We start from the raw sequence: 25,809 nt of genomic DNA on the forward strand, positions 1-25,809 counted from the left end.
CTTGATGTGGCTCACACTTTGTTGTCAGGGATGGACAGAATAAAGTCAGATTATCAGTAATCCAGTTATCTGATTTAATCTACGATCAGACTTTACACCCGTAGAGAAAGTGAATCCTCGTTGACTAATTACAGATATGGGGAATTTATGGGGAATTTTGGACTTTAACCCAAACAAAACCAAAATGAATATTCCTTTGACTGAGCATTAATGTGTATGTGGTGGCACGTGACACAGCAGCGGCGGAGTAACCGGAAACACTAAAATACACAACTGATGACGATCTGACTCCACCTCATGATGCCGTTTAGCAACAGATGAGCGACGCTGCATGTTCATTTTGTGCAGCCGCGGTCCGGCGTCGCTTTCGCGGGAGTGCACTGAAGGAGTGCCCTTTAGTTGTGTAATGTTTGCCGTGCTCGCGGCGCGTCCCTTCTCCCTTCTAGCTCCGTAGCTCCTTCCTCCGAACACCGAGTGCTGTTCCTGGCTGTCCGGGCTCTCGTCGCTATGGATGTGCTGTGGATGGTGCCTCTGCTGCTGCTCCCACTCCTGATGTGGACAAGCAGCACCTTTGTTTTCTATTTCAAAAAGTTCTTCTACGTGGCCTGGATGATGGTCTTGGCCCTGGTGGGGATTCCCTTCTGCTTGCTGAAAAGCGGAGGCAGAGACATTGAAAACATGAGGTGGGTTGGAAATGTCTGACAGCTAGCGTTAGCATGTTAGCCGCTTAGCCGGAGCAGTTGTTTATAATTAACGTTCATGCCTGAGGTTTGCTGGCTGTTTCATTTCCTCCAGCAAACGGTTTGGTTTGAAAATTAAGAGAGTAAAACACAAAGAAGAGAGTAATACATTAAAACACGTCCATGGAAACACGAATACACGAGAAGGGACCTACATAAATCCCAGAAACAAATTTTTTTATCCTGCATATGCTACATTAGCTTCTTTGACACATTGGCACTGTATGGCAGACCGTTGTAGCATTTAATCCATGTTTTCTGACGTATAAAATTAGCCTTGATTAGAAATGTGTTTTTCTTTTAAATTTAAACCTAAATAACATTACTACTGGTAAATGTTATAATTAGGGAGACACGTTTGTGTGGAAATAATACATTATTTATTTCTTTAGCTCCCTGTGGCGTTTTTTAAAGAAGCTATCTGCAATCGTTATATTTGATGAATAATATTCATTTCTTGGGCAAAATAGTTTTCCAATAAATTTGAACGAGCTTTTCCTTTTTACCCATCTTCTCATGGCATTTGTGAAACGACAAATACATTTCTAATACATTCCATATAACTACAGTGAATTGATAAAACTGATAAATATGTGCTGATTGTCACTTTTCTCTACTGAAATAGTTCATACTAAACAGAATATTGCTTCACTTAGTTACACTATATTATATTTGCATTGTTCATTTCCGTCAAAATAAAATATTAGTGTTCACATTTTCATAGCTCGTTTTCAGAGGTAACTGCTGTATTCAGTAGCATCTGTTGGATGCTACTATAGGCCCTGAGGAAATGGCATCTTTGTACTCTGTCCTGGAGAAAATTAATTATTTTTTGCCTAAAGGACAATATGAGCTAATTGGTTAATGGCTGGTCAGATGAAAATGTAGTACACCTTTAGTGTCCACGTTCACAAGAGTGACTTCCTGTTGTTGTTGTGGTTTAATTGCATTAGCGATGATGGATGTTGTGCACAAAGAATCACAATCTAGTAATTACCCTGAAGAGATGGGTGCCAGATGGCAAGTTGCTCCTGATTTAGTTTTGGGTTACTGAATTGTTATGAGCTCCATCCCCCGTGCAGCTGATCTGCTGACAGCAGCCCCATCAGTCGGACCAGCAAACCTGACTGCTTCACAGTCCTGGGGTGGGGTGTCGTGTTGCACCAGTGTACCTTTCTGTCAGCTCAAAGGTTATCTGGACCTGTTGACTGTGAGAAAGCCACTCAACTGGGGTTATCCATCAAACGGGGAGTGAACAAAGTTTAACCGAAGCACTCTTACACCCTAGCCAGTCCCAGGAGATAAGGCCAGTGTTGCCTCAGGACAGACGAGTCGCAGACGTTTACTATTGCACAAAAGTCTGGATTCTTATTGCACTTCACGTCTGACTTTCAGTGCCAGCAGCGTTCATTCAGTAGGTGGACAGAAATAGGCTCAAGTGTTTTCAGTCAATAAAAGCATCAACGTTATAACTAATCATGCTCGTGTATTTGCTGTTTCTGAACAGTGCTTATTAGTACACACCATCTTTTGTGTTTACACGGATGAATGATGCTTTAGGTTCAGGTCCAACTGACTTCGCTGGGTTAGAACAGAAGACCACAAGTTTAATTTTGTGGATCTATCATCACCAAAACACATAATTAAGCTTTGGCTCCGTGGGAAGAGCAGATAATGGCCATTGCGTTTATGTAAACTAGAAACCCCAAGCTACTCCCAACAAAATCTGCTACCCCTGGATCCACACGGAGGCTTCAGCAGCGTACAATGCTTTACTCGAGTCGCATGCTTCGCAGTGCGTTAGTTCACACCGGAGGAGTCTCGGACGTGGCGTGGCTTCTCCACCACTCTCCCCCCTAAATCTGTCAAAACTTCATAGGTTACAGTTTGTTTATGCCATCCACTATTGAACTAAAAAGGAGATCTCATTTATCATTTTGATGTAGTATGTAATGTTGCACCTCTCCACAACCAGGATTAAAGCCATGAATAACATGGCGCTTCTCGAAAGACACTGGGAGTAAATGAGCCGTCAGGTCACATGTATTGATGTAATCTACATAGATAAGAAATTGCATTCCTATAATAGTCATTTATTTTGAAATTACCAGACGTATTACACTGAAACTGTGTGATTTCCTGTCTAGCCCTATGTTTTTGTGGTAATTGATGTGTCCCAGAAGCAGCTCGTGGCAAAAATAGAATACTGTCTTTAGCGGTGCAGCTCGCCACTTCTGGGATGCTCCTGAAATGTTCCGCGCTGTGGCCGGTGTGGATCAACCCTACAAACTCAGGATCGTTTGGCTGCCATGTTCCGTCCGAGAGAGCGAGGAAGGTGGTAGTAGTGCGCAGAACGTTTCGGTGTTGTGCATCGGCCACGGTAGCACGTGTGTGTGTGTGTGTGTGGTGGGGGGTTGATTTCATAACCTTGGCGCTAGAATTTCAGACGAGCCTATGTAAGGGAAACACTGGACTATAACGGATTCTATTTAAAGCAGCAACGTTCTGCTGATGCCTCCAGTGTGGATTTAGGGTTGGAAAAATTATTAACTTAAAATCCATCAATATAACCTTGAAACTCATTAAGAAAATGTTTTTAAAAGTAGGGCTGATTTGATAATGTAGAGAAAAATCACGATCATGTCGTCACCGACAATGACTGTAGAAAATATGGACAAACCCCCTACGCCGTCACCGGTAGATTTTTGAAGAGCTGAACTGAAGTCCATTGAGCGGTTCCAACCACCACCACCACCTTGTCTCACCACTTCCGGAAAATACAAAAATGGAACTGAGGGTGGGGGCAGATGGTTGACACCAAACCAACACCCTTATAGATTAGGAAGCTGCAAGAAAACTGATGCTGACTTTTAGTTAAAAAAGTTATAATTTTAGTTTTTTTAACCAGGCTGTAAGCATGTTTATTTCTACTGTGAGGTTGGCATTTTTAATATGTGAGTCAATGAGAACTTGCACCTTTCTTTCCCTAGTGGATGGGGGTGGGTGCAATTTTGGTCACTTCTGTGTTGGCTTCACCTTTGGCAGGCAGAGTTTGCCCCTTGATCACTAATAAAGTCATGGTTGTTTTACACATTTACTCAGAGTTAGGAAACACTATCTAAAGTTCACATGGACTGATTTATGCTGCCCAGGGGTGAAATAAAATTATTACAGATGAAGGTTAGAAATCACATTGACTACGAAATTAAAATTAAAGCACCGTGAACGTTTGTTTTTACTTGTGCTGTCCTTTTAAAACACCACCACCAGACTTGAGTTTTAGTTGTGAGAAGCTTTAGGCTCCTCATAATTTGGTTTAATTACAATGCCATGCATTTTTAAAACTAATATTGATAAATCTCCATCTTTAAAGTATTGTAATGACCCAAAAGGCAAAATCTTTTTATTACAAAAAATCTATTTCTGTTTTTTTTTTACCTCCAGAAGCAATGTTCTCATTTTGTATACATTATTTTGCTTTTAATGTTATTTAGAGCGTTCATAAAATCAAACAGGAAAGTGAAAATCTGTCAAACAACTTTGACTCTAGAAAAAAAGAAAAGTATAGAATAATTGGCTAGAAACTGCGTTTGTTGTTTGTTGTTGAGGCCGCTATGTTGACATGTGGACCATGAAATCTCAGGCTTGTGTGCGTGATATCGTTAACGCTTATCAGGCATATTTAGACTGTGGACTGCAGATTTGAGAGCAACTTTAGAAATTGCTGATGGGACATTTTTTTGTAGGAATTAAATACTCAAGTTTTACAAAACTTAAGATTTTTGTGTCAACAATGTGCAGCTGAACATCTCCCACGGCTTAGAGGAGGACTTAAATAGCAACCAGAACAGCTGGTGAAATTCTGGTGAACTGTACAAAAGTTGATTAAAGCAGTAGAGTTTTTTTTATAGCAGTTAATTGTATTTTTTCTACTCAGATGTATTATTTTTTTACTGAACTGTCTGAAAACGTGGTGTTGTATAGGCTAATTCTGTTGAAACATAAAACCTTCGTGAGTGAAGCTGTGGCTTTGCCCCGAACACACATCTGACCTTTAGCTTGTGAATGCTCAATAAGCCCTGGTACATTGTTTATTGGGTTGTTAATTCTGTGAATCACAGGTCAAGCTCACCTTTTATCTGTGACTGACCTGAGAGTTGCCTAAAAGGGATCACGCTTTGGACTTCAACGGAGCTTCCTTGCTGACTGGTTTTAAAGTGAACCCGAGTAAAAGCCTGGTGGATTGGTCATAAAGTGAATCTTAAGAGTTGCTTCCAAGTGGCTTTTGCTCTTGTCTGAGTCATCATGGCTGTTGTGTTGGACTGTGGTGTAAAGGTTAACCATGTCTTCATATCATCTTGTAGTCAGGGATGTTCTGATCATGTATTTTTTTGCTCCCCGATCCAAGTTGGAGTAATTTGATTTTAAGAGTCTGCCGATACCGACTCGAGTCCTGATCAAAAAAAGGAGAACACATCAGAGTTGTCCTTTAAGTTTTAATAATTTAAGTTTCTTTTTTTTCTTTCTGTTTTTATGTAATTTCTTTAGACGATCTGCCATAAAACTTTACCTGTTCAGGAAGTACAAAAAACGTGTTAATGTAAGAATTTATGTAAAAGTAGCCTTGTCGCTCACATTACTAATAATTTACTCAGAGTGTGCGGCTGTTTTGAGATAGGCGTTCCTGCTACAGGGATGGCACAGCAGGATGGTCAGCAGCAGGGTCACTCCTTTCTACTAAACACCTGTAGTGCTGCTGCGTCTGTAAAGTTAGGAAGAGAAAGCAGACCATACCGCGACCCAAGGAGACTGCAAAACCCGACATTTGCAACCACAGTCGCCCATCTAGTGGGATAAATATACTGCTGTCTTGGCCCTTTTGCTGTCCGTAGACAATTTCTTGCTTTTTATTTTTAGTGTCAGCTGTGTGTGTTTACTTCACACTTGCATATTTAGCAACAAAACACCACTGATGTAAGACGATGAAGAAGAAGGAAGAAGAAACGACTGGCTGCTACCACTTCAACTTTAGGACAAACTAAAGTTGCGGACAACAACAGACATTTGGACCGAGAAAAGGGAGACTGGTTTTTAGCACCATCTCAATTCATATGGCAATGTGGGCTTCTGGTTCCAGCAGAAGCATCTCAGGGAAGATATTTGAGGGGAGGGGTAAGTGTTCCATGACCGTGTTTACGTTCAAAACCTGTGCAGTAGTTTTGCAGTGCCTAGCTCTGTTGCCTTGCAATAAGAATGTCCTGGGTTCAAATCCCTGCCGGAGTCTTTCGGCGTGGAGGTTGCATGTTCTATCTATGCAATCTTGGGTTCTCTCCGGATACTCCGGCTTCCTCCTACAGTCCAAAAACGTGACTGTCAGGTTGATTGGTTTCCCTAAAATTGTCCTTAAGTGTGTGTGTGCGTGCGTGCGCTTGGCTGTTTGTCCTGTGTGTGTCTGTGTTGCCATGGGACTGGCAACCCGTCCAGGGTGTACCCTGCTTGCTTGCCCAGAGATTGCTGGAGATGGGCACCAGCCCACTGCGACTCTGCATGGATAAGCGGGTATAGAAATTGGATGGATAGCTGAATGTAGTAAATTCATTATAGAGGCACCCACCTATTGCAGTTTTCTAGGGAGGTTCTGACAATAATTAAGTGATTTTTGAATATCCCTGAACCAAAAGGTGAAAGGTTATCTTCTCTGCTGAGGCTAAATCCCCAACCATTGGCCAGCAGGTGAAAGTGCCTTGTTCTATTCTTGTGTGTGTTGGTCAAACTATTTGTGACACATTGACCTTCTTCTTCCAGCTCTAGGAGAGTACAGACGCTTTTTTCCTCCTCTTCTCCCTATCTTAATCAAGGCTCTTTGTCTGTCTTTGTGTGCACGGTGCTTCTGCAATTTTTCTGGAAACTGGAAATTATTAAAAATGGACCTGGTCAGTTGGTCTCTCAAAGCGATTGACAAGATTTTTTCAATGATGAGAACGGGAGAAGGGGCTCCCGGTTACTCCTCTGGGGCAGAGCCAGTCGGACATATCAGGGACTCCTGGAAACAGTGGAACCTGATCTGCCTCTCTCAACTGTCTGTAGAGGATTCTGAAGATGTCTGGATATTTGTTGTGTTGGTGTCAGGTTTCCTGCTTTTTGGCCTGAGCGGTTACCTGGCTTACCGGAAAATTAATGAGCTTTCGAGGAATATTGGCTCAATCCCGGAGCTCAGGGATTGATTACACCACGCTGTGAATGCACAAACTCATATAATTGTCATGATGAAGCTTGAACTTTGGCTGAGATTCAGGCTCTGGCACAGAAGGTGGATTCGATCAAGGAGCGAGTGGATGGATCAGCAAGGATTGGGATTGATTAATTAACGCCATTATTGGATTTTGAGGTTGAAGACCAACAGAACTTTAAGACAGAGAGGAAATTATCTCTGTCTGGCTCCAAAACAAGTTCTATCTGAATCTGGTGCCCTTGAGCCTGTGAGGCTGAAGCGATTACCCCCCCCTCAGAAGAAATGTGGAATGCTGCCGTCGCCATGGCAACTCTGTCTCCCTATCCCAGCCTGGGCGGGACTGCGACCGGTGAAGGCCATTGAATCGTTCCAGGAGTCAATGTGCTCTCTAAAACCCAACAACCTCCTTACCCTGTCCAAACGGAGGTGACGTGCGCTGCTTATTGTGGCTGCATGCACTGATGTGTGGAGAGTCCCCAATCCTACCGCCCTACCTAATGGACACTTACGTTGTGTAATGTCTGAAGTCTGTTGCATCTCTGTCTGAGGTGTTTTTTGCAGAGCAAAGCTGCCCTCCCTGTGGAGGGTAACTCTGAAGTGCCTTTTTTTCTTCCATCTGACCCAGTCCTCATATATAAACCCTCTGATCTCTATTAAGGTAGCGCGACTCGGGTTGCGAATGACCACAGTCACCAATTCTTGTCATGTGTCTATGTATGTATGTCTGATGAATTGTGTGTACTGAAACTCTAATTTCGCTCTGGGATTAATAAAGTATCTTTGAATTTAATTTGAATTGAACTGAATTTTGTTTTTCACTGACGTATCAAATAGCCAATGAAATTTGGAAAACAACAATCTTGCATGTTTTAAACCAAATCCCTACCCTTCAGCAAGCTGAGTATAATTGTGTCTGGTGGATCGCTTCTGGTACTCTTAACATAAGAGGAGAACTCATTAAAGAGGTCCTTCACTGAGAAACAATTTTTTACTTTCTATCTTTGAAGATAAACAGCAAAGCACATCTTGGCTAGTAAAAGCTAACCATTAGCATTAGCAACTCCACAACATTGCAGAACTTCTTCAGGCTTGGGTTATTTGTTGTATGAGAGATTATTTTTAGTTGAGATAAAACGTCAACGTTCCAAAGCAAACAGTTGGTGGTAGGTGTGCTGCTGTTGTCCAATCCAAGGCAAGATGTGCAAATATCAGCAAATAAGACTCCAAGTCCTGTCATCTCAAGCTACTTTCTCCTCTGGCTAAATTCTCTGTGATGAAACAACTCGCAAGGCATTCGTTCCTACTAGAGACCACTGCAAATTAGGGCTGGGCGATATGACCTAAAATCAATATCACAATATATTGAGAATTTCACCTCTAATGATAAATGGACAATAGCTGTAGGTATGTGCAGAAACAAGTTGTCCACTAGATGGGGCTGTCACATATATTACGTTGAGTCACATTTTTACTCAAGGTGGTACAGCTTTTCAAAGGGACATGAACGTTGCCAACCTACACACATCTTTTCATTTTTTATTGTCAGATTTATTGGCATGGGAAAGATTATCACGATAAGAGTCAGACATTTCAATAACGATACATTTTCTATTTATTGCCCAGCCCTATTGCAAATGTATTAAAATATGAGTGAAGGGCCTCTTTAAGGTCATTTACCTCCAACATTGCAGCAGGACTTATTGTGTGACTATCACATATGCGTACGTTGCAGTGTCGATCGTGCATCTTTGCAGCTAAGGAAAACAATGAGAACGGAGCGGGGGCTCCCACTTGCCCGCAGTGGACACACCCGGCGGGATATATGCTGGATTCCTGGAAGAAGTTGAAGATCGTATGCCTCTCCCAGCTGTCCATTGAGGACGTCGAAGATGTGTGGATATTTGGCCTGATGATCACTGGATTTCTTCTGATTGGAGTGGGAGGATATCTGTTTTTTTTTTTTTAATTTGGGAAGACGGGAGCGATTGGAGGGCGACCCGCACCTAAGGAAAGCACCGTCCGTGTGGAGACCTCACAGACTAGGACGCTACTCGAGGTGAATCGTAAGTTGGACAATGTTCTAGCTGCGATACCGGTATTAGTGCGCAAAAGGGATGTCATCTCGGAGAGGGTCACCGGACGGTATGGACAAGTTTTAAAAACCTAAATTGGCTTCACTGAAGGACTTGAATGATCAGTAAAGACTGAAGGCAGAGAGGAAAATTATCTCAGCCTGACCCAAAAAAAGTCTTGTTATCCGAATCTGACACCAGAGCAGCCTCAAGATGCTAACAACAAACCCCCACGAAGGAATACAGACAGATGCTGTGACCCCCCTCCCCCGCGCCGTCGGATTGGTGGACTTCAGCCTGGCGAGGTCATCAACCCGCAGGAGTCAATGGGCTCTGCGCTTCTCCCGAGATCTCCCTCCCACCTGTGGCTACAGTGGCTGAGCGCCGTAGATGGCTGCTCTCGCTGGGGAAACAGGGTCCAAGCCCCCCCCCCCCCCCCCCCCCCACACACACACACACACACGCACACACACACACACACGCCTTCCTATTGGAGTATCTACCGTAAATCCTCTAATACAGGCCCGGGGCTGTATTTGACTCAAGCTCATCAAGCTCCAGGCCTTTATTGGAAGGAGGACCAGAATTGGAGGCAGGCCTCAATTTCTATTTGAACAAAATGAACTAATGGTTCGCTGGAGTTTTTGACAATTAAAATTGCACCCACATTTTCAAAGTTAAACACATTTCTTTTAACAACGGTAGTTTCTGCTTCAGCCCTCTCCCCCCTCCCCCTGCACAGCGGCCGCAAACTCACTGATGCGCCTGCAGCCTCTCAAAGTTCCTGCTGCTCTAAACATTAAAATAATTATTTCATTTTCTGTTCCTCACTTCTGATTACCTTCAATGGTGTCTGTTTGTTGCAACCACCAGGTACAAAAACTAACTTGTTTTTATGTGACTATTTTTCTGTCCTGTCTGTTTATTATCTTCCTGCATCTCCTCTCAATCCTAAAGAAAAACTGCTACCTGGCTTCATATATATTCACCTTATGAGTTACCTTTGAACTGCAGTTCTAAAAGATCTACCGACCGCAAAAACAGCGGAGTGCTCGCCAAAACGGGTGATGCACCCCGATCCACAGCAGCGAAAAGCATCAGGCACAAATAAAAGGGATAAAAGACAGAAAACATAAAAGGAAATGAGCCGACATGAACGATCGCGTGTTAAATTAGTTTTTGAGGTGGCGACACCTGATTTGATAACGTTACTGTGGCCGTGCTCAGGACGCAGATGTCTGGAGCGCGTCAACAATCAGAGCTTTGCATGTGCAAGCTGGTTAAGGTTAGGATGAGGGTGAGGGGAATGTTAAACTGCAAGAGGGTAAACGTCACAATTTGGTTACATGTCCGTTTTACGGCGGGTGTCAGTACCGACGCTCTGGCACAGCGCGTTGCCTCCCGACGCGCAGGAGCTTGTCACCTGCTGACAGCAGGCTGCTGTCTTTTCCGTGGACTGCATCTTGTCGGTCATTATCACGTGACAGCGACTAGTCGATGACAGGCATAAAAAGTCACTATAGAGCAGTGAAGTCGACTAGTGACTAGTTCATACAACCCATACTGCTGCTCCCCAGAGTGTTCTGCAGCATAATCAGCACGTTCTCTTTGAACTTGATATCAAATTTTCGCCTCCTCTTCATCTCCGCACGGTTAAAGTTACCCTCGCGGTCTATCACTGGCAAATCAAAAGTGAGACGGTTGACACAACCGCCCCCCGTACTTGCTTGTTACCACATTCCACCCGGCCACAATAAAAAACCGGCCATTATTCACCTCCCCCGACTCCGACACCGGCCAAAATATGATACCCGGCCATTAATTAAATACAGGCTAATATTAGAGGATTTATGGCATGTTGTGTCGTCTGATGTCTGTTGCTTATCTGGCTGAGGTGTTTTTTTGCAGAGCAAAGCTGCCCTCCTGTTGGGAGAGTAGCTGTGAAGTGCCTTTTTTTCCCCTACTCCCGAATCAATTCCTCATGTAACCCTCTTATCTCCATTAAGGTAGCGCGATTCGGGTTGCGACGGACCAGTCACCCATTCTTGTGATGTGTCTTGCCCATGTATGTCTGATCTCAGAATTGTGTGTACTGAAACTCTAATTTCCCTCTGGGATTAATAAAGCATCTTTGAATTGAATTGAATTGAATTAAGATGAGAGAGGGCATGGTCGTCTTCCATTTTCATGCTAGAATCGTGGTTTGAATGCAATAATTGGTCTTCACTACACTGACCTCACCCACTGGTTTGTTATCAGCCTTTAAAAGGATCCCATCTTGGAGATGTACTGTGGTATTTCACGCCCAACTCTGTCAAACTAGCTCTGCAACAGTCAGTAATGTTACACTTTAAGACACTTGTTCACTGGCTCCTTTTCTCAAGGCCATCCTGTAGCAACATTATCTCTTACATTCAGTCTATGGCAAAACCCTACACAACCACCAATGAAACATGATCACAGCAGTAACGGATCGATTAGAGGGAAACATCCATGTTTGGCTGGGCTTTGTTTCTATATTTACCTAGTTAGATGTGTGTCGAGTTGCTATGGTCCTTAGAGAAACTGATGTTTGGCTGGGAGGAGTTGTAGTTAAGAAACAGTTTTGTTTCCGGTCAAGTTTCTAAAAATTTTAAGTTTAGAATGGATCTGTAGAATGGATTTCTACAATGGTCTCTGCTTTGATGAGCCACCTAGCAATCCCTGTGTGCAGCTGGAGGCTAACCAAATTAGTTTTTACTCCGTCAATGGTTTATCTAGCTGGAGATAACTCTGTTTGGCTCGTGCTGTTTGCTGAGTTTGTTGTTGGCCCTTTTAGTGGAATAAAAGTTGATGAGAACCAGCTGACTGTCCGTGTTCGTGTGTGTCCATGTGTGTTGAAGAGAGAGAGGGCACGCAAAGGACTTCTGCTCTGCCCAGTGGTCCAGGAGTAAAAGGAAAAGATCAATGAAGAGCTGCGGTTTTGCCTGTATGGGTGCAGGCATCCAGGTGGGATCAGGTTACACTCACGGAGGGTGATGAAAGTACTGCTCTTACAGTCCAAGTTTTAGCCTGTAAACAAATTCCACAAGTTCATGTGTGGAGCCAGTGGGGTTTCAACAAACAAGTGATGCAGAAAATGGTCAAGAACATTTCTTATGATTATAAAGCCAAAAAACCAGATAAAACTGTACCATTTTACAATGAGGCTTGTTTAGAGATCTGCTTTAATCTGTCAACACTCATCATTAAGGGATTTTTATACATTAGGATGAGAAGAGATTAGGGCTGGGCAATAAATCAAAAAATGTATTATCAAAGTTTCTGACTAACCAATATCATTTTTCCCATGTCAATGTATTCTGTAGTAAAAAAGAAAAAAGAAAAGATGTGTGTAGGTTGGTCATGTCGCTTTAAGAAGCTGTACCACCTCAAGTCATGTGACAACAGTTATGCACATGACATCCCCATCTTGTGGACAACTTTTATTATTGTGCATACATGTAGTAATTGTCCATTTGTTGTTATCGAGGTGAACTCAATGGATTTTAGGCCGTACCACCCAGCCCTAGAAAAGATAAAACTGCCTTCTTACAAGAAAGCATATAATCATTTGTAAATAATGTTTTCTCATACAATATACTACTTTACTACTGTATTAGATATCCACAACTATCAAAAGGAATATTTTTGTAACGAGTAAAACATGAAACGATTTATTAGGGCTATTAAACATTATTGAATGTCACTTGTACACTTTACAATAAGGTTCCTTTTGATTGTCTTGGATAAATATAAAGCTGCAAAGCAATTCAAGTCAATTTATTTAGGGCCAAATCACAACAAGAGTTATCTCAAAGCACTTTACAAAGTAAATATTACAACTTTACCTGTCTTTAACTTCAGTTAGGGCTGGGCAATACATCAAAAATGTATTATCAAAATTTCTTGTCAATAGAAAAATAAAAAGATGTGTGGGTTGGCAACATTCATGTCCCTTTAAGAAGCTGTACCAGCTTGAGTCATGTAAAAATGCGACTCAACGTACTAGCCCCATCTAATGGACAACCTTAGTTTCTGTGCATACCTGTAGTCGTCATCCATTTATTGTTATCGAGGTGAAATCCTCAATATATTTTGATTTTAGGCCATATCGCCCAGCCCTAACTTCAGTTCATTATGCCAATTAAAAGTTTTCTATGTAAGGAAACCCAGCAGATAACACTGAGTCACTGACTTGTTGTGTCAGAGACTTTACAGCAATCCACGTTGACTCTTTACACCTACCAGACCAAATCACCTAGGTCCACCATAAAGGACAGCAAAAGCATAGTAAACGGTGAGTGAAAGAGTATTGAACTAAGGGAAAGGGTCCACCTGAGATTATGTTTTTGTTGTTGCTGTTATTTGTGATGCTTAGCATAGCTTCAACTAGTTCAAGCTCAGTTAAGCTATCAGAAGAAGTAGCACACTTAGGTGGGCGAACAGTGAATTACGGAAGAATTGAACAGAAAAGGGGCTGCTGAGTTTATTTATTTATTTTTTTTTGCCAGTTTAGTTCTGTTTTTACTAGACCAAGCCCAGTTCACTTGTGGAAAGATTTAGCACACCTAGGTTGGCTCATAGAGAGCAGTGTTTACAAGTGTTTGCTAGCTTATGAATGTTAGCTTACGTTCTTCCTGCTGCTGTTCACCGACATAAACAAGTTGCCAACTTTTCCAGAATATACCCCACTGGATTTATGTGATGTGTGATAAACAGCATTTCACTGTACACTGAAGCTGATTTAAAAAAAAATAACTAAAGCTATAAATGTTCAGGTCCCTACCTGTTTTTGTCGTTGGCGGGGTCACCAGGTCACGCCAGGACAAGAGAAGATATCTCATAATGGCGATGCTCATCACACTAAATAAATAACCTCATTATCACACCAGTAATCCTACATTGATACAATAATATTATAATAAATAAGTATCTCACATTTCATTACAGTGGACAACAATGCACCTCCTTCATGGTGAAATTTAGGATGATCAGTACTAAATAAGAAATACAAACGCATCACATTCATCATTTCAGGTCCATCACAGTCAGCCCGTTTTCTTCCAGAAATATGAATGCTAATCTTAATGCAAATTAATCGCTGCAAATCTGACTCAAGACTGCTATCCGTTACCGTTACGGCTCATCTCCATTGCTGGTCTCCATCAAAGTTATTCAAAAGAAGACAAGTTGAGTTTACACCCTTATCTGTTATTGCACAGCAAACTATTACCATTTTACTGTGAAATCAACTAAATAAATCTAATCAATAAAAGGCTAAAAACTAGAATGTTTTTTGACTAGCTTCCCAGGAGTTACCAATGCAAAGTCCTTCTGCCATCTAACATGGTGAAGGTAGCAGTTCCATGAGTGGCATGACGGCACGTGCAAAGGGTCAATACTGATAATAATAATAATGCATTGAACTTATATAGCGCTTTTCTAGACCCCAAAGACGCTTTCACACACTCTCACATTCATACACTGCTAGTGATGGTAAGCTACTTGTAGCCACAGCCGCCCTGGGGAGGTCTGACAGAGACGAGGCTGCCATTTGGCGCTGTCAGCTCCTCTGACCACCACTAACACAGGCAAGTTGGGTGAAGTATCTTGCCCAAGGACACAACAGCAGTATACCCCTGGCGGGAGCTGGAATCGAGCCCATGACCCTCCGATCTTGAGGCAATCCGCTCTACCACCTGAGCTACTGCTGCCCCCCCCCAAAAAAAGCAAGTATGTAGCGATAGTGGAGAGGAAAACTTTCCTTAAGCAAGAAGAAACCTCCAACAGAACCTGACCCAGTTTGAGCAGCCAGTATTATACGCTAAAAATTATGTTAAAAAAATGCTCTTTGTGCTCGCAAGGTAAATACTGGTGAGCATATCGGTTAGTTTCAGTTGTGATGAGGGTCCAGAATTCCTCATCCAAAAAAACTGACAGAAAATCAATGTGTTCTGAATTTGACAGATCCCTGTCTCCACAGTATCCAACTGGCTCATCAAAATGCCTGATCCACTTGGAATACTGTTCCTCTTCTCCCAAACTAACCCAGCCATCATCATTATTATTGTCACTGAGGCTGTGTTGGGCTACACCCCTGCTAGCAGTGATTTTTTTTCCCCGCGGTTCCTCCCCCTCCTGCTGCAATTCTCACGGTTTACACCCGCGGGGCTGAATCGATCACCAGCGGAGTTTTCACCGGCCCGATCACCGCCACCACATCCCTCCCCACGGAGGTGACGCGGAACATCAGACAAGGTAAGGGCTGGATGGGCTGCTTGAGTAACCGCATCATCGCTGACAGACTCCCTCCCTGTTGCTGCGCACTGAAGCCACGCTTTCCGTCTCGCTAGAAGACCGCAGATCATCCTCGGAAAGGAAATATTCTTCCTCCGAATCCAAATCTGCCAGTACTAGACAAACAGCTTTGTCAGCACTGAACATTCCTCTCGGCATTGCTTTTTTCCTCTACCACTCGCTCGCTCTGACAACCTCCGCGACTCTGGTGGGCGGGGTTCAAGCTCTAAAACCTCCAAAAGTTTGAATAGTAACACGCCCACAAATGCTGCTTGGATTGGAGTTACAGGTGTCTGCCACCCCGCAGTGTAACATATTAACTGCATGAAGGCTCATTTCTGCTGCTGTGGCTCATTAAATCCAACGTTGCTGCTTGTCGCAATTCTGCGACTTTGGCGCTTAAAGGGTTAACTCTGAAGTGCCTTTTTTCCCCCTCCCCCTGACTCTATCCTCATATAAACCCTCTTGATCTATTACGGTAGCGTGACTCGTGTTGCGAATGACCACAGTCACTAATTCTTGTCGTGTCTATGTATGAATGTCTGATCTCAGAATTGTGTGTACTGAAACTCTAATTCCCCTCTAGGATTAATAAAGTATTTGTGAATTGAATCTCGGTGCTGTTGGTGTGAGATTATGTGAGAAATTCCTTTAGCACCTTTTCATAAGCTTATTTGTTTCCAGCCTTATGGAACATTTTGTTGCACAAAATAATAATAAAAGACAGTTGTTTACCTACCAGACAGTCTGTTATGTTTACATGAAAAGTGGGCCATGCACTAAATCATAACTCACTGCTGCCACGTGTTCCCATCTGTATCTTATTTTCTGTTATGAAATCCTGTTTATTGGCTTAGTGAGAAAGAAATGGTGGTTACTCTTTCAAACATGATACTGGCAGGTTCAGTTGGCATCCCACTGCACAAAGCAGTGTGATGTAGCACATATTGTAATTAACTTTTTATTCTTTTTCCCCCTCAGGGTCATTCGTTTCCTGGTTCGACATGTCAAATATTTGCTGGGTCTTCGAATTGAAGTGAGCGGTTGGGAACATCTGCAGACAGAAGGTCCATATGTCATCATCTCCAACCACCAGAGCTCTTTGGATGTTTTGGGTGGGTGGTTCTTTCTTCAAGATAAATATCTGAATGCTGTTTACTTAATTACATGGTTAGAAAATTCGTTTTAGAAGCACTGATTAATCATAACCTTTAGCTTTTTAAGAACATTTACATCTCACAAATCACAACATGCCCAATAGGTTATAAATTGTAAGTCGCTTTGGATAAAAGCGTCTGCTAAATAAATAAACATAAATAAAAAAAATAAACATCTGAGCACTGAACTGTACCGTGTTTCTAAACTAAGAAAGTCAGCAGCTTAAAGTTACAATAAGTAAGAGTTCTACAGTGAAATAACAAAACAGTCTCATGTCTCAATCATGTTGGAAGGTTACATTGAAATGGAGTTCCTTTTCAGATAACTGGGTGTTTTCAGTTTTTCTCCTTTCGAAATGGCCAAAGAGGGTCGCAGTCGCTGTTTACAATCAGTGAACCCGCTGTGCCAAGTCGGCGTTGCAGCGTCAGCTTTTGTTATTTGACGCCGACCATCAAAACACAGCAGAGTTTGGTAAAGATACTAAGCCAGTAACGGGAGTAACCCAGAAATGTTTACTTGTAAATGATAAATGTGGGTCTCCAGAGGCAGCAGACAGGTACTGGAGGGTAGGGCTGCAACAAACGATTATTTGGATAATTGATGAATCGGATGGGGTCTCGACACGATTAATCGATTAATCGGATTACATCGGGGACATATTTAAAAACTGCTAGGGAAACGTTATTTCTCTCCTTCCTTCGCTTTATTAAACACAACATTATTAGAAAACAGTTCAATAGCAGAAAAACAACATGCCATCACCTAAATTGTCTTATAAGGTGTATAGACAGAGACCCTAAGCTACAACTATCTGTGACCTAAAATGCTTGGTCCAAGTTAAACAGCTTAAAGAGCAAGCCACCCCCAAATCACATTTTTTTTTGCTGATAAACTATATAAAGGAGTGTCTATAATGCTACAGGCACGTGTAGTCAATAATTTGGTACTTCAGTGCATCTTGGTTAAAATTCTAATATTCTGCCTAAAACTGTCAGTGTTGCGCCGTCGTCTGGGAAAAATTATGCACTGTATTTGAATTTAAATCTGCCACCGCTATTGGCTAAGAGGTATGCTATGATGTCATCTGGTATATTATGATGTCATAATGCCATTGTGAGCCTGTGTGTGTGTGTGTGTGTATTTGTTAGCGGCTCTGCCCTCTCAGTCTGCCAAGCAACAGCATTTGTTGCATTTTTCAAACATGAAGTGGGAGTGAAGTAAGTTTCTTGTAGGGGGTGACTTGCTCTATTACGTCCCCCAGCTCGCTAGGAGTAATGGTGGTGGAGGGAGTAATGAAAACGTGTGAGGTTGAAATAATAACAGAGTAATGTGTCGCTAAAACAAAGGATTTTATTTACAAACACAGAGGGACTAAAGGTATTTACAATAAAACGAGAATAGCTATACAAGAAACAAAAGGGATATACAAAAGGGTCTAACTGAAAGTGCCAGCCCAAAAGGGACTGGGAAAACTAACAGAAATAGTCCACTTAAAATCCTCAACAAAAAACGGGAGCAGTCCTGATAAGCAGGGACGCTCCGACAAAGCCAAAGTCAAAAGTACGATCCAAAGTCCAGTTTTCCAACGAAGCTAACAAAATACGAGAACGTGAGGAGAAGAGAGTCGTGAGAACACCTCCGTGTCCACACTTCCCTGTACCTTCTCCTCGTCTCCGTGCAAGTGAGATCCTTTTACCAGCTGTGCCCTGATTGGAAATCACACACAGTTGGGTATCTGGAGGAAGGAGGCAGGCGAGGCTGGAGCCACGGAGGCCATCTGGTGGCCGGAAAGGGGAGCGTCCGTATCACTCACAGAACGTCGTGGCTGCAGTACCCAAATTTGACCACAGGGTGTCATTTTTACTTCATTATTACATATTACACCTTTGAATACTACACCCTCACCTAAAATGACCACTGAAAATAAATTGGTATTTATTTTGCCTTTGAAAGGTGCTTTTTAAAGTTTTTCCGAACACATGATAGTTTGTTTCTCATCAGCATACTAGATGCAGCAAAGCAGAGGAAGTAGTCTGACTCATTTCTATTTCACACCAGAATGATGGACTTTGTGATGAAGGAAAAATCAAGATGGTTTTGTCGATGGCAGCTTTTGTTTTCCTTTTATAAAAACGAATTACAGCAGCAAGGAAAACTAGTTAAGCAACAAGTTCCTTTGTTTTCATTTGTAACTGATCTTTTGATATCGCACACACACACCAAGTTTAGATGGGGTTGTTGGGGCGTCTAATCTGCACTCTAATATAAATATAAATGTTCTGAATGTCTACATAAGTGAACTGATAAAGCTGCTTTATCTTGAAGAGACCAATAAAGATATTTTCGCCCTTCTGCTGCTTTAATCTCCATGGAAACTTCATGAGGCGGATCTTTCCAGTACCCTTTGCACACGGGGGTTATAAAAGGAGAAAAGTGGCTGGAAGTTATGCTTTCAGCTCAATAATGTTTGGAGATGGATTGTTTGAGAAGTTGGCATCTGATCTGAATTCTGTTCAAAGTCTCTTGATGATCTTTCAAGCTTAAATTAGAAAAGGTAAAAATCGGAATAGGATATATTTCATGTGTAGCTAATTCCATGTTGTCGTAAATATCATTGCTACATTTATAACTCTTGTTGTAAAGATTTATAGCATTTACATGTTCTCATTTCCATCAGTCCTTACAGATGGAAACAGTCTAATCAGGAAGCTATATGCAGCAAATTAGAGGTATTGGTTATTTTCACAGAAACACTCCCTCTGCATGCCTTTTACTGCACCGACTGTTCATAATGAAATCAGACTCAACAGCATGAGAGGCAGTCGGACAATCAATCAATCAATCAAACTTTATTTCAGACAAGGGATATGTCCATAACAAGAATAAAATAAAAATACAAACACATTCTAATTACAAACCATATAGGCAGTTGTTCCAATGTTTAAAAAGGACTGAGGAGTACCTCGTGTCACTGTAAGATAAAGATGACAGCGCTCTAACAACAGCATTAGCTGACAAACTCAGTCGGCAGATGAATTTGTACATGAAGAGCCTCAGAAGCGCATGAAAAGTAGGGATGTTACTCACAACAAACATATGACTTGCAGAGGTCCATCTAGGGAGCTTCATGAGGATTCTAAAAGCATCCTGATAAGCCACTTGAAGCTTCTTCATTACTACCTTACTATAGTTGCACCACAAGTGGGCTGTATAGAAAGGAGTACAAAAGGAACGGAAGAGGGACACTTTAACAGGATCTGAGCACATACCAAAGTTACGTGCCAGAGTGTTAGCCTGCATGTACAACTTACCGCATTGCCTCTTAATGTCCTCGTCATCACAGAGGTCACTTCTTAAAATGTGCCCCAAATATTTTACTTTGCTTACCACTTCGAGGACCTGTTAAGTCAGTTTTATTTAGCTTATGTTTAACATCCACATGAATGTAGCTTAACGAAACAAAACCGTTATTTCAGTTGATGGTTTTGTTTCTCTTTTCAGAATAAATTCAGGTATTGCCTTATTGCAAAGTCTGTTTAGTGGTTTTAGAAAATGCTTTTGGTCATCAGACCTTTTCCTGTTCTTTTGACGTAGATGTTCTTCATCAGCTGGATCAGATGGAATAGAACATGCATCTCTTTAAAGAGCAAGTCACCCCCTGCCAGATTCTTACTCAACTCCCACTTCCTGTTTGGAAAATGCAACAAATGCTGTTGCCTAGCAGACCGAGAGGGCGGAGCCGCTAACAAACACACACACTCACGGCATTGTGACATCATAATGTACCATCTAACATCATTGTGTACTTCTTAGCCGATAGCGATTGCAGATTCAAATGCAGTGCAGAGTTTTTACCTGACGACGGTGCATCGCTGACAGTTTTAGGCAGATATTTAAATTTTAACTAAGATGAACTAAAATGCCAAATTATTGACTACACGTGTCTACAGCACGATCAAATACTCATTTATATAGTTTATCAGCAAAAAAAATGTTGATTTGGAGTGACTTGCTCTTTAAATATTACTGTTAGTAGTAGGGCTGTCGCGGTAACCGCAAAAATGAAATATCGCAATATGAAGAAGCCCACCGCGCTGCATCATGGGCCACCGCGATTACTGAACTTGGTTCAACTCAATGATGCATGTTGAGAAGGATGGCTGCACTGGTATCAAAACGAAACGTCACTTCGCTCCTTTGGGAGTGCTTTGGTTTTCAGTACGTCAGCTGCTGCGCAGCCGGAGTCCTTGGCCGAGACAGAGCTGCCACCAGCGGCAAAAAAATAATAATAAACGCTCGGAGACCTGCTGAAGTGCCGGACAAGCACTGCTTCTGCAACCGTCCCGAAGAGCGCTTGAGCTGAGCTGGAGCTCACTCGCTACCTGCAGGAGGAATGCATCGACCCTAAAGAAACCCCCCTGACATGGTGGAGCAACAACCGGGAGAGATTCCCTTTGCTTGCCAGAGTCGCACGCAAGTACGTGTGCGTTAGTGCAACGAGCGCACCATCCGAGAGGGTTTTCAGTGTTGCTGGAAATGTTGCCACCCCTCTCAGATCCTCTCTCAAACCGTATATAGTTATCATGCTGGTTTTCCTTGTAGGTAACAAGGACGTGACCGAGCTATAAATCACCGTCATTCGTGTGTATGAAAGTGAAATGATAGTGCGCTCGCCCCCCGGCGCGCCCGGTTCATGTAATTTTTTATGCTTGATTTTAAACAACTAAACAAAATGGAGACTTGTTTCTTATTTGTTAGATGCTGCAGCCAAATTTGCATTTAAAAGTTTAACCTTCTCCTGAATTTTGTTGTTTTTAAGTTCAGTCGGACTCCGACTGTCGGAGAAACAAACGTTACTGCGATCTGTGTTGTTACTGCCCTTTGATCTGCATTCAGTAAAGTGTTATAAAAGAAGGCTCGGCAATTTTTTACCTTTTTTAAATGTGTAAGCATTATGTTTAGATAGTACTGCAATAAAAAAAAAGTGCTGCAATAATATCGCACACCGCAATATTAAGCCACCCTGAATCACCGCGGGGGGAATTCCTCAACCGCGACAGCCCTCATTAGTAGTAGTAGTCGTAGTATAGCAGATTCTAGTAAACAGCTTTTGTCTTTGACCTCTATTTCCCTTTGCTTCCAGGTCTGATGATGTAATGATTCTGGGATGTTGAGTTGATCTCCATCTAAGCTGATTTCTCAATATTCTTTTCATGATCAAGTCCTGTTCACGCTCCTTCATTTAAAGTGCCGTTAAATAGATCAGCTGCATGAGTTTTTTTTATAAAACTACAATATTTGAGATCAGAGTAACTGAGGCGGATTTCATGCACGTTGACTCTTGAGTTCTAGTCCGTTTTAAACCAACCACCAAGCAGACATGACTGGACAACAAGGACTGGTGAATACATCAATACTCCCTCCAACAAACTATTCAGACCCTGACTTTGTACAGTTTACTAAATTTAACACTTTCTAGTATTTTTCTTTTCCTAGAAACAACCAGCTCTCCTGCTTGTGACTGGGGAGATGGGGTTTAGTATCAGTTAGCAACATTCATGCTAATTCAAAGACAAACCTAATATTTCTGCACTCCAGCGTTTTGCTGACTCATCAAAACAGGATGATTTGCAGGAGTTCACCATGCAGGCTCATTGATCACAGTACTAGCTTAGATCTGGCTCTACAGATTGTAGAGAAACATGTTGCTGACTTAATTGTTCCAATAATCCAACCACTTGGTTATAAATCTGCGTGATTTCAAGCCGATGTTGGCTGATTAGGAGCAAGCTGTAAAAACGTCTTGTTACAGCTGTTCCTGCTGGCTGACTCTGTGTCTTCGTGGGCCTAAATCTTGGTTTAAACGACACTAATTTAGCGGAGAGGTGTGTTTTCTTCCCATCGACGCGTTAGAGAGAGAGAGAAAGGTGGTGAGTGACGAGGGCAGGCTCGCAGCCAGGATGGTGGCAGCATGGAAAGAGCCAGCCATCTAATTAGTACTGAGGAAGCTCGACGTGAGGCTGATTTGGCGTCCAGGTTGCCATGTCAACTGCTACACTCCCCATTAATAGCTGCGCTTCATGAAACTGGTGTGATAAGATTAATTGGAACTGAAATTGTCTGCTACAACGATGGGGCTGCATTTTTAAACGCGTCATTTTGGCTCTCTGGACTCGGTTCTTTTGCTTTCATCTTGGTACCAGCTCAGTCAACCCGCTCGGGTGTTTCATATCTTTTTTTAACTCATGCCGACCCGCTTTCTCTGATTTTTGTGCCATTGACATCTGCAGATTGACGAAACCTGGAAATAACATCAGGGAATCGATCTGTTTTTCATATTAGGGGCAAGTAAAGTGAAAACGGGAAACAATTGTTTCAAACCTAAACCTTAAATGTGTTAAATATGGTAGTTTTATTTATAAACACTGTAAATTTGGTGCAACTTCCTGTTTACCGCTGGTGCATTTTTTGTGGTAAAAGATGGTTTTCAGGAAACTGGTGTTGTAAACGTCTACAGCTTCCTATAGAAGTAGTTCTCAACTGACAATTGTTTGTCAATTTTACTGCACAAATATTAGAGCGCTAACTGAACGTTCATTAGCTCGTGAATGCCGTATGCTCGTAGCCCACAAATGTGCGCACCGTTTGAGTGACAGCCGCTCATGCAGATGCTTGTGTGATTACGAGGATTGTGTCTTGCTCTCTCACAGTACAGAAATGCCTTTTTGCAATACATTTTTAATCTCACAACGTTGTAATTCCCTCTTGTAACAGGGAAGCACTGGCTGCTTACGGTGGTTTTCCAGGAGCTCTACTCGGAGCAACTCGGACCGATGCAGCTCGGCCCGACCGCTGTTCCCAAGGGCACGGTTCTGGATTTTCCTTCTACTTTCTTCCCAATGTTTAGTCCCTGCTCCGTTGAGGTACCTGGCAAGGCCAAGTCGGGCCGGCATCGTGTTTCTGGCAACTGATTGGCTTGGGGGCAGAGCCACTGGTTGCTCTGGAGTTTTTAGCTTTCTGCTTCACTGTCGCAGCCATTTCCTGGTTCAGAGCAAAATGTCCAGCAACACCACCATTTATAAGCAGAGTTGTGTTTCTGTGGAGCATACATGACTACGTTTACATGCAGCCAATATCCGGGTTATGATGGGGTTAAGGTCGGTATTCGGGTTTCTGAGTTGATCAGAATAACCCGTTTACAAGCATAAATAGAAAGAGTTAGCCCTAACCCCCAAATTCCACTACCTCGCCTCCGCTCCGGTCCGCCCCCGCCTTCCGCAGCCGCTCGCTTCCGAACTCAATTTTTACTGGTACCCGCTCTACAACGGCTCCGCTCCGGTGCGGAGACCTGAGGTGGGCAAACAGGCATGCGCGGGATTTTCGAGATCTTGCGATACAGTCCGAGCAATAAACGCGGAAGTTAGATCCATACACCCGTTGTGTGGGAGAAGCATCGAAATGAACTGTTTAATCTGCCCATCATTTGTGTTGAGAGATCAGCAGTGTTTGGATCAACAAAGTGTGACTACTTTGATAGTGGAAACTGTATTTATGGCTTACTTTTGTGCATTTAAAGTTCAGCCGCCATTGATAGTTGTTAAAAGTTGTTAAACCTGTGCATATGAAACAAAAAACGCCTTTTGTTTATCGATTTATTGTGAAAAACGGAAGTTGTGCTTGCTCCTTTTTCTGTTAGGCGGTTGTGATTCCTGCCCATTGACTGCGGAGGTGCTCCGGCATCCGGCAAAAATAGAATCAATCCTATTTTTGCCGGATGCCGGAACAGAGGGCGGCGCACGGCGCCGCACTGCCGGAGCACGGCCACAGTAGTGGAATTGCTCTGATTGACTACAACGGGACCGATTTTGCTCCGGCGTTCATGTCGGAGCGGAGGTAGTGGAATTTGGGGGTAACTTGCATAACCCGATTTAAATGCGGACGTTGGGGTAGCGTCAGGACGTGTGGACTACGTCCAGACGCAATTTGCCTCATTTCCGGTTCTTCTTGTTCCGGTATCCGTGAAAACAACAACATGTTTCCCAGTTCGGAAGAGATAGCGACCGCGTTTGTTTGCTCTTTAGTTTCTTCGTCACTCCAAAAGTGTGGTGCTGTGCCGCGACTCGCCATTTTGCTCCCAACTTGTTGTTTACTTCCGGTGTTCTGGCGCATACAAGACGTCTCGCTACTCAAAAGACCAAGATTCCTTGCGAACAGAGCATGTGCAGAACACACGCTTTGATGGGGATATCCCGGTATGCGTTTACACGACCAAACATTCGGTTTAGAAAAGGGTTACCCCAGGTGTAGTAACCGGGTTTTTAAAAACCCGGTTATGAGCATATCCGGGTTTTTGACGGTGTTTACATGGCAGTGCGGAACCGGGTTATTGTGAATATTCGGGTTTTAAAGGGTTACTGGCTGCATGTAAACGCACTGCATGTTACCTGACACTGTTTACTGATACCCTTAGGCTATTTTGTCAGAGTAAAAATCGTGCACCCCCCGCGACTGCACCTTCTAGAGTCCTGTAACCCCCCAAGGCACTTCACAACACAATCAGTCATTCACACACACACATTCACACGCTGGTGGGGATGAGCTACGATGCAGCCACATCTGCCCTGGGGGGCACTGACAGAGGCGAGGCTGCTGAGCAAGAACGCCGCCGGTCCCTCCGACCACCACCAGCAGGCAAGGGGGATAAGTGTCTTGTCCAAGGACACAACAGCGACAAACTGAGAGGTGCTTGAACCTGCAACCTTCCATTTACGGGGCGAGCACTTAACACCTTTGCCACATAACCCCTGCTCACATCAATGTGCAATAAGTACTGGTCAAGCGTATTAATACCTTAACATTAGGGATGCACGTATTCCACAATTTATTGAAACCATTAAACGGTTAATACCCGGTTAACCGTAAACTCTCCCTCCAGCCCCCACAAACGCACACAGAGAAACAAACCTTTCCTCCAATACAGGCGCTTTTCCACTTACTCTTTTAACATAAGTTCTGACACAACCAAAGTCCCACACTAGTTACAACATTCATAAACTAAAACATTAGTGGGATTAAGAGCTGAAATGTCCGTCAGGACCTGTTGCTTAACGGGCCGTCCGGCATCCCAGCGCTGCTTACCAGTGCATTCTGGAGGCCATGCTTTTAGAAAACTCTTTCGTTTCCTTACATTGAACTAAATAATTACACCAACGTTTCTTTATTTTACCAAACAAACTACAGGAAGCAGAAACCAAGCTGGCAGACTAACCTGTTGCTGGTCATGCTTAAT

General features: G+C 42.8%; 1 protein-coding gene across 2 annotated transcripts in view; it reads left to right on the forward strand.

The window, feature by feature from the left end:
* The first annotated feature begins 302 nt into the window (after positions 1-302).
* The window catches only part of agpat2 (1-acylglycerol-3-phosphate O-acyltransferase 2 (lysophosphatidic acid acyltransferase, beta)), a 33,882-nt gene continuing 8,375 nt past the window's right edge, over positions 303-25,809 (forward strand). For both annotated transcript variants that reach the window (XM_015943254.3, XM_054744611.2), the window contains exons 1-2: positions 303-683; positions 16,344-16,477. In XM_015943254.3, coding sequence (XP_015798740.1) covers positions 508-683; positions 16,344-16,477 — 310 coding nt within the window. In that variant the 5' untranslated portion in view covers positions 303-507. The remainder of the gene's footprint in view (positions 684-16,343; positions 16,478-25,809) is intronic.

The sequence above is a fragment of the Nothobranchius furzeri genome, chromosome 6 (genome assembly GCF_043380555.1).
Source record: "Nothobranchius furzeri strain GRZ-AD chromosome 6, NfurGRZ-RIMD1, whole genome shotgun sequence".
NCBI classification, from domain to species: domain Eukaryota; kingdom Metazoa; phylum Chordata; class Actinopteri; order Cyprinodontiformes; family Nothobranchiidae; genus Nothobranchius; species Nothobranchius furzeri.